This window comes from Dunckerocampus dactyliophorus, chromosome 21 (assembly GCF_027744805.1).
Source record: "Dunckerocampus dactyliophorus isolate RoL2022-P2 chromosome 21, RoL_Ddac_1.1, whole genome shotgun sequence".
Taxonomy (NCBI): Eukaryota; Metazoa; Chordata; class Actinopteri; order Syngnathiformes; family Syngnathidae; genus Dunckerocampus; species Dunckerocampus dactyliophorus.
The window spans coordinates 15,792,307-15,801,906 of NC_072839.1; the positions used below are offsets into that span (position 1 = coordinate 15,792,307).

General features: G+C 40.8%; 1 protein-coding gene across 10 annotated transcripts in view; it reads left to right on the plus strand.

Annotated features, from left to right (window-relative positions):
* atp8a2 (ATPase phospholipid transporting 8A2) overlaps positions 1–9,600 on the plus strand; it is a 47,444-nt gene that overhangs the window by 23,520 nt on the left and 14,324 nt on the right. For all 10 annotated transcript variants that reach the window (XR_008567311.1, XM_054765045.1, XM_054765043.1 and 7 more), the window contains 8 exons: positions 607–779; positions 2,376–2,559; positions 3,859–3,969; positions 5,846–5,920; positions 6,434–6,556; positions 6,853–6,931; positions 7,014–7,075; positions 7,254–7,310. Coding sequence is in view for 9 of the 10 variants with exons in the window: in XM_054765045.1 (XP_054621020.1) it covers positions 607–779; positions 2,376–2,559; positions 3,859–3,969; positions 5,846–5,920; positions 6,434–6,556; positions 6,853–6,931; positions 7,014–7,075; positions 7,254–7,310 (864 nt within the window). In the remaining variant the exon portion in view is untranslated. The remainder of the gene's footprint in view (positions 1–606; positions 780–2,375; positions 2,560–3,858; positions 3,970–5,845; positions 5,921–6,433; positions 6,557–6,852; positions 6,932–7,013; positions 7,076–7,253; positions 7,311–9,600) is intronic.

Genomic DNA, 9,600 nt, shown 5'->3' on the forward strand with positions numbered 1-9,600 from the left:
CACTGACTCAATGCTTTCAACAAAGGTTTCTGTTTGGATGACTGTTTTCTATATTTTGAGTAAGGAATAATATTTGCTGTTATGGTTATTGTAGTTAGTATTCAAAACTAACAATTGCATTTAGTTAATGAATATTATAAAAACAAATGTCCAACGAACAAATGTACTGTATATTATGCCGACACAATACAGTGTAGATACAACATAGTGTAAATTGAATTTCCACTTGATGGGTTCTGATCAGTATAATACAATTTTAAAATAAATAAAACCAAAAATATTTACAAATAAGCAGAATATATCAAGTCTCTATAACCACCAAAATATAACTAGTCGTCTTTCCACACTTTTTTTATTTGCTTTTTAAAACCATGATGAAAACCTATTTATAAAAAAAAAAAAAAAAAAAAAAAAAAACACTGAAAAAAAAATGCATACATGCACAAGAAGTGTCCTCGCTGCTAAAGTAGGTGATCCAGGGTATCCTTGGCAACAGAGATGCTAATCTCCTTATTAACCCCCATCAACATGATCTTTTTAAAGCTCTAATTTTTAGTTCATGTGTTACTTAATTTCATTTTTGGGTCCCTTTGTGTCTGGTCGTAGGCAACTCGCGCCACCCTGACGGCTCACTGCTCATCCTTGGGTGACTCTCTGCGGAAGGAGAACGAGCTGGCGCTGATCATCGATGGCCAGACGCTGAAGTATGCGCTGTCCTTTGAGCTGCGACAGGCCTTCCTCGACCTGGCCTTATCTTGCAAGGCGGTCATCTGCTGCAGGTCAGGGACGACGCGTTGCTGATGTTCTCGTATTTGTGATTTTCAGTTATCATGCCGTTCATACATTGTGTGCATTGAATGTTTTCACTCACAACAAAAAACAAAAGACTTTCCATTGGTCTTTTATGTACTGTATTTTTTGTGTGTGTGTTTGTGCAGGCAGGAGGAGGTAATTGACTCATTGCATTTCCAGGCCATATCTGGATTCTGCTCTCCAAGGCCTTGCAAACAACCTCTAGCTTCCGCTGCGTTTTTGTCCTTACTTCCTTTCTTCCCTCCTCGCTGAGCATCTTTTGGTTATTGCAACCTGATTCCATTTCGTTTATTAGGTGCACCAAGGGAAACTGCTCATCATGGCCAACATTAACAATGGCTCCATTAGCTTTAAAACACAAAAGGTGTGTGTGTGTGTGCGCGCATTGCTTCCAGACCGTTTGTTTGTTAGACAATGTAGCGGCTGCAGCTTTTCATCTCTCCTGTGCCACTTTTCTACAATCTCAGACGCCCTGAGAAGCACAAAGCTAGGGTGTGAGAGATGAAGAGATTTAAAGGCTCAGACAAACACACACACTCGTGGATTTGCATGTTTTTGCTTGTCTAAATGTATGAAAGTCTCTTCACCTTAGCAAGACATTTTTCTCTTCCAGCATGATCCATAAATGATCGGATGAGTTTAGTGTAGAAGAACCAGGACAAAGATGGAGACTGAGCCAGCAGGTCCTCTCTGGTCCAACATCGGTGACCTCTCACTCCTCAAATGGGCAATAATCCCCATAAAAGCAATCACAGCTGTAGCTTCCTTTTAGGTGTTATAGCAGGTGTCCTAATACTTCTGCTTATATCTATTTCACTTTAAAACATCACCAGCAACAACTAAGATCAAGTCTTGTGTAAGATAAGTTAGGGGGCAGACCACACTCGTTTCTACACAGCTACCAATCTAGACTTGCAGTATTTGCTCTCCGAGTTCCATATATAAACCTCTACAGTCAAAAAAATAAATTTTTCTCCTAAAACGCTGCATACAAAAGGGTGAAATTGTGTCAAAACATGCTACTTTTTCTCACAAATACACCACATGGTGGCGCCGTTATTAAATCCCTTAAGTCGGATTGACTTGAACTTTCTCACACACCTCAACAAAACACCCACTGAAACTTGAGGGTCTGTGCTAAATTTGGAACACACCATTAGAGGCCTGACAAGCACGTGTGTGTCAAACTGGTTGAAAAACATGGCCACCATTAAGCAAAACATCTTTGCAGGGGCACCTAACTGTCCACAAGTCACTGGCCATTTGTGTGACAATTATAAAACTCAAAATGATTTTAAAACTACAAAATATAATAGAGGGATGTCTGTATTAGATGTATGGCCTACCACATGATCACTCGGGTCCCCCCCCAAGCGGAGCATCTTGTTGTAATGGATCCTGGCTGGCTTCTTCATTGTCTATGAAGAGACGGAACTGGTTTATATAGACAGAGGATCATGTATACATAGAGGTCGAGGGTGGAGTAGCACCAGAGGCCACCACACATACACACAATTCTATTCTGCAGGTGTACTTATGTCTTTTAATTTGCGTCTGTCCAGGGTGTCCCCGCTGCAGAAGTCCGAGATCGTGGACATGGTGAAAAAGCACGTGAAGGCAATCACGCTGGCCATTGGCGATGGCGCCAACGACGTGGGCATGATCCAGACGGCTCATGTGGGCGTGGGCATCAGCGGCAACGAGGGCATGCAGGCCACCAACTCCTCAGACTACTCCATCGCGCAGGTAAAGTCTGGAATGGAAGTTTGAGCGTGGAGACAGGGCACCTTGAGATGTTTTGATGCACGTCTGACTGGCAAGCACGTGTCTTCAGGCCAGACACTGGATCCTTACATGCTTTGTGTCCCCTGACCTTTGACTCCCGTGATGGGGATGCCGTTAAGATCTTTGACTGACAGGACTCATGTGTCAGAATGTATGCCAATCAAATGCATCACAGTTGCTTAAAACAGTTGTGTGTAGAGTGCAGACCTCCTCAAAGGCATCGTCAGATTGATCGGCTGAATTTTGTCATTGACACAGATACCATATTCACTGAGAAATTAAGGAAGAATAATCTGGAAAAAATGTGGGGAAGAAAACATTTATTATACTACTAAAACCTATACTATAATAATACGAATGATAATTAATATACTAGTTGAATTATTTTTATAAAAAATATACCTAAAATACAATTGCCCAATTATTTTTCTTCACTACAGTCATGCCTGGTTTATAGCGGTGGTTCCAGATCTCCCGATAAATGAAATCCATGAAAGGATTCAATGATAATAAATTGAATATTTTTGTAGTTATAGCATAGAAATCCTGTTTGACTTTCTAAATGTTTTTAAACATTAGAGCCCTGTAGACATGAAATAACGACTGTACTGCATTATCAGTATCAAAAGTTAAACAAAAAATATATAAATAAAACAATTACAATAGTCCCGTTTATTATTTTGCTTCTGTATTATGAATTCAACAAAAATATACAGTAGTAGGCTTATTATAAATACTGTATATTCAGGGAGAGCTATCCATCTTGAAAGACTTAAGACATATTTTACAGTTTAATTTTTTTTTTACACAACCAAGTGACAAAGATGTAAAGAAAAATTAACCCTCAGGTCTGGTAGCCCGGCTAACTTCTGTTTGGATCTGTCACCATTTCTCTTATGCGGTTGTTTCGGGGGGGATCCTGTGTGTTTTTGGCAGTGTTTTGTTTTCATCAGTTCATGCTCAAGACTAGATAGGACAGCTGTATACAATGAGCTGGATGAATGAAAATATTCACAGCCAGGCTGAGCTGAAAGTCTCTGTAATCACTAATTGCTGACTTTATCTTGTCTGTCTCACAAACAGCATTGTGTCACTTTCCACTGTTTATCTGGCAGCCTTCAGGCCATGTTGCACAATCTCCCTTATCACGCTGCTCTTCTCCACTTTCGCCTTCTTCACTGGCATTCTTCGTGTTCTAGCTTCCAGGCTGTGACTCTTCTTTTTATGTTTTTTTTTTTTTTTCTGGTGTGTGATTGACAGTTCTCCTATCTGGAGAAGCTGCTGCTGGTCCACGGTGCTTGGAGCTACAACCGTGTCACCAAGTGCATCCTCTACTGCTTCTACAAGAACGTGGTGCTCTACATCATTGAGGTGCGCGCGCGCGCACACACACACACACACACACACACACACACACACACTGTTGCATTAACAGAGACGTTTTGCAGCTGTTTGTCCACACAGCTGACAGTGATGGACGAGGTGCCCTTGTGGTGTCTGCTTTCTGTCTCTGCTCCATGCATGTACAGGCAAAATGTTTAGATAGGCGCTGCTGAGACCTTGCGTGTGTGTCGTGTATAGTTGGGACGCTTTGTGGGGATGGAAAAGCAGCAGGAAGATCGCATCTAAAGATGAAATCATGACAGATTACGTGTATTAAATGTAGTCCTTTTTTGTTAATTAAATGAAAGTATTAAATGTTTGTCTATGGAGGTTGGGGTCAGCTGCCCTTGCCTGTCTACAGGGTGGCAGCTGTGCCACCCCCACCCCCAAAACCCTCTGTCTGGCATTAAGGATGTCAGCAGGTGCAGTTCCTCATGGGACAGTCTCTAGTCTAGTTTGTGTGTGTGTGTGTGCGTGTGTGTGTGCGCGCGTGCGTGTGTGCGCGCGCATTATCATCGCACATGAGCGTCTCCCTGCAGGCCAAAGGTTGGAGACTGTCTCTGTTGGAGACAGCATAAGGGGGATGTGTGTGTGTGATTTTGTGTATCTAACCTCAGCCCCCAGGCTGCACGCTCCCAAGAATGTCTTCTCAGTGTCCTCACATCAGATTGTGTCCACTCACTTGGGTTAATGGAGGTGTAAAAACACATGTTGCTACATTTACGTGTGCGCGCACGTGCGTGCGTGTGTTTTCATTGTCTTCATCGCCTCCATTCAGTGCCAGAAAGTACAGTGGAGGTACAGGAAGTGAAACAGCAACTCGACATGAACAGTTCATTAATCAGAGTGGCAGACAATGCCTTAGAAAGCAGCACGATCTACAGTATGCATCTTTTATTTATTTGCTGAAAGCTGTAAATGAAAATACAGTAGGGTCAAATTAGGTTCGGATTTTTGCCTCTGTATTTACGCACACACAAACAAGGAATTTGGGTGGAGACGTTGAGCTCTAATGTAGGGGGTTTCATGCTATTTAACATTGAGGATTTATAACCTTTTTCATCTTTTTGATAAGTGTTTGTGTTTTGGAATTAAAATGCAAGCAACGGAGGTCATTGTGAGCCTAAAAAACAGGAAATCTAAAGTTTGGTTTGTTCTTACACTGATAAAAAGGCATCAGACGACGTTAAAGAAAAACACTTCACAAAATAACTCAGATGTGAAAATCTGCAATCAATACAAATCAAATTTGAAAACAGATACTTTTAAACACTGCAAAGGAACATCTCCTCGTCCAAAATATACCACATTATGAGTGAAACATGGTCGTATTGTTGTTGAAGTAGTCTACTGGGGCAAAATCATAGTCCACATACTTCAACTTATCCATTCCAGGTGATCTTCATGTCCACACAAAGCTTGGCTTTGAAACTGACCCATTAGAATCACACACGGCTCCAAATGTGTACTTGTTCAGTGCTGTGTAGGAGACGTGTTGAGTGCCATGGCGTGACCCGAGCCGGGTTTAAACATACAGTTGTGGTCCTGCAGCTGTCAAGTTTCTCACTGAAGAACACCTGTCACACATGTTGTTGTTGTTATTATTATTATTATTATTATTATTACATCTTCAATCACCACATTTCTTCGATGACAGTTTTGCTCAATTTACTTGATACCAGCGGTCCCCCATCTTTCTGACCAGCTCATGTTGTGAGTGACGTGATTATGTGTCCAACTTTGGGGACCCCTGTACTAGACGACCGTGTGTGTGTGTGTGTGTATACACACAATGCAGTGTTCTTTTTTTTAATAGACAGTTTGCACTCTCATCCCCTGTCAATCATCTCTTTTGTGTCCTTAGCTCTGGTTTGCCTTTGTGAACGGCTTCTCGGGTCAGATCCTGTTTGAGCGCTGGTGCATCGGCCTCTACAATGTGGTAAGACTTTTTCCACTCCTCGCAGGCTTTTGACTGAGCTTAATGTCAAGTGTCACCTGTGGCTGTCAAACTGTAATCTCTTATTCTGGTGTCTTCTTATCAGCGCATGCCACAGACGAGCTCTGTAAGGCAGGGATTCTTAAAAACAAACTTACACCAATGAAGAAATTACTATCCTGTGTCCAGCTGAAGATGCTTGCATGCCAAAGCAAAAGATGGCGCTGTTGCCCCTTACCGTCAGGTCATTTTAGCATATCGACCTATCACTAGCCTGAATAAAGTCATTTCCGGGAGAAGGCACAATGGTGAAGATCAAACTTGTGGACCATCGGTGTATTTTTGAGAATATCTCTGTCAAAAAAATGAGGACACCTCCAGCATGCCTTCCAATGCATTCTGACCACAACCCATGGGGGGGCCCAGACATGTCATTTACAGTCATGAGTCTATACGTTACATTAGAATGGAAAAACACAAATAACCTGAATGATTGTATGTTGGTGTGTGTTGCAGATGTTTACTGCACTGCCTCCATTCACTTTGGGGATTTTCGACCGGCCGTGTAGCCAGCAGAACATGCTTCGTTTCCCTCAGCTTTACCGCATCACCCAGAATGCCGAGGGCTTCAACAGCAGGGTGCACACACACACACACACACACACACACTGCTCTGTAACTCTGCCTTCGACTTGTCTAGCCTTGTGACTTTTTTTTTTTGTTTGGCATGGCAGCGAGTAAACAAGGCTTGGGTGTTTCCATGACAACCCCCATGAGAGTGCAGAATAAGGAAGTCTTTCTTTGCACTGTAGATATATATGTTAATGTCTATCTACAGTAGGGCTCTTGTGTGTGTGTGTGTGTGTGCATGCATGCGCGCTTTGGCATTGACACTGACTTGGGCTCTTTTCTCCACCTGCTTCTCTCCTTTCCAGGTGTTCTGGGGTCACTGCATCAATGCACTGATTCACTCCATTATTCTCTTTTGGTTCCCTCTGAAAATGTTAGAGCACGGTAAATGACATTTATGCATAAAATCCTACTTTTTCTTTTGCTTTTTTTGTTAAATGTTTGTGTGTGCGTGTGCTCTGCACAGACTCGCCCTTCGATAACGGCCAAGGCAATGACTACCTTTTTGTTGGAAACATGGTCTACACGGTGAGTATGCCTTTTTTGCACAATATTTGTTGGATGCTTGCCGCCTCGTGGGGGCCCGTTCACTTCTCCGTCTGACACACACACCATCAACTTTTACTCCCTTTTGTCTCTGGAGGACGTCAGAAGTATTTTTTGCGCCTTGTGCCAGCAAACTAAGCTTATTTCTCTTTCTCTGTAGTATGTTGTAGTTACAGTGTGTCTAAAAGCTGGAATGGAGATCACCGCTTGGACCAAGGTACAAACATGTGACACACAATGTGAATCCCAATCTTGCAGTTGCTTGCACTTAAGTACGGTGTGGCTGTGTGTTTGTTCATGGTTTTCAATGGTGCTGGCCACCCCCCCAATCCATGCAGGCATCACTTGATATCTTGTGCAGTGAGTCATCTGGAAGATGTTGACTTGACCTGGCGAGAATTTTGACGGAGAAGAGCCAAACAGTCAAGTTTAATCCTCACAATTAATCATAGTAATGTTTTTGAAAGTCCAGTAAGTGGTGTATGGCTCCAACCACACAGTGCCTGATGTAGGAAGGCGTGTTGAGGCAACTTATAAAAGATGAAAAAATATGATAGTATGTGATGTAAAGCGGAAATGATCAAGCAAAAAGTGCTTCTTAGCCAATTAGGGAATTTTGACATTTATTGATGAAAATTGTGGATTTATTATTTATTATTGTGTTGTCTTTATTTTAAAAATACTTTTTTTGGTCATTTGTTTTTTTTAAAAAAAAAAAAACAAAACTTTTTCATAGTTTGTCATACGTTTATGGTTTTATTTGCATATTTTTTCTTAACAAAAAATATTTTTTCTGATAGTGTATAAAAAATTCTCAACTGATTTTTCTTTGAGTATGTCTCAGCTATTACTGTGCTTCTTCCTACTACTACTACTACTACTAGTAGTAGTAATAATTAAAAAAAATACTAGTAACTGTTGCATTTTAAAAAATGTTTTTTGTTTTCAATGTGGCCTAATGCTCCTTTCTAGTCAACAGGGCTGCCATTACTGTGATTACTAATGACAGTAAATGATTAAATAAATCAATAGTGGTTATAATTGAACAGATAGGGGTGGATAGTAGAAGAAGTGGGAATTCCGTAACATTCTCGGCCAGTGATTGGCTGAGAATGATACGTTCCACATGTGAGAGTTGCTATTGAAGAGCTTCATGGGCCTTGGCGTGATCAAATGTGGTATAAAACCCACAGCTGTAGTCTTTACAGTCCTGACATTGTCAGTTAACACTGAAAAGTTCAACATTTGCTTGACTTAGTTCCCATGCGACTGAGAGCCACCTGTTGGCATGGCGTCCATGAATGTATGGCAGCCACATGGAGCGATAGCGCTGACTTGGACTTTACAGACATTGCAGTGCGGTGAGGGGCCTCCAATCTGTGTCAGGTGTCTTCTAGTTCTAGTTGAGGTGTCATGATATTAAATTACCGATGGTGTGCGTGTAACACTGAAGCACAAGTGTACCATAAAACATCTAAATATCCTTTTTAAAAATAGTGCAACACATGTATAGTGTCACCTCAGCATCTGACCTCTCTTCCTTCCATGCTGCATTTGAAATACGCTGTCAGTCATGCATTAACATTTAAAGCTTTGCTCATTCACATTTTAGAAGAAAATGACTTTGAAAAGACTTTTTGATGTCATACAATGATACAAAGAATAAAGTGGCTATAATGTAGGCCTTAATGTAATAATAATAATCATAATGGTAATTTTGGAATCAGTACACTTTTGTGACCAAGATCATGCACCGTATATATTCTATATCAACTGTAGATGGTGAAAATATTGAACAAGCTGAGGGAATCAAATGGAGGGATCATGTGAGAAAGAAGTTAAATGGAGAATAGCTATTGCCAAAAGGGCTTTAAGTATTATGTACTCAGTGCTAACACCAAGGAAAATAGGCTTAGACTGAAGGTTTAGAATACTTAAATGCTAACGTCTACTTTATTATATGGATCTGAAACTTGGACAATAACTAAATCAACCGCAAAAAGATTACAAGCTTTTGAGATGTGTACCTAAAATGGTAAAGGTATCCTGGGAAGAAAGAAAAACCAAGAAGTTTGAGCAATGGCTCAACAATCAACAAAAAGAAAGCTTTTAAAGGATATTATGGAAAGGAAAAACATGCTCTTTGGTCACACCGTCACACACGGCCAATTTCAAACTCAACTCCAAGAAGGAAGAATAAAGGGAAAGCGGTAGACCATGATGCAAATGGATTGATAACATCAACACATGGAACAACAAATGCTAAAAACCGGTGCTACTGGCAAACCATGACCTCCAACCTTCAGCAAGAAGATGAGCGTTACATATGCATGGTAAATAGTATCATATATTGCTATTTTATTCGCATTCATCGTAATAATCATGTAAAAATAAGAATACAATCATGTCATGGTTATAACAAGCTATATTGACACACATTGAATTAAATAAAATATATATACTGAATTTTAAAAAGCTTTTGTGCGTCCATCTATTTTCCGTACCGC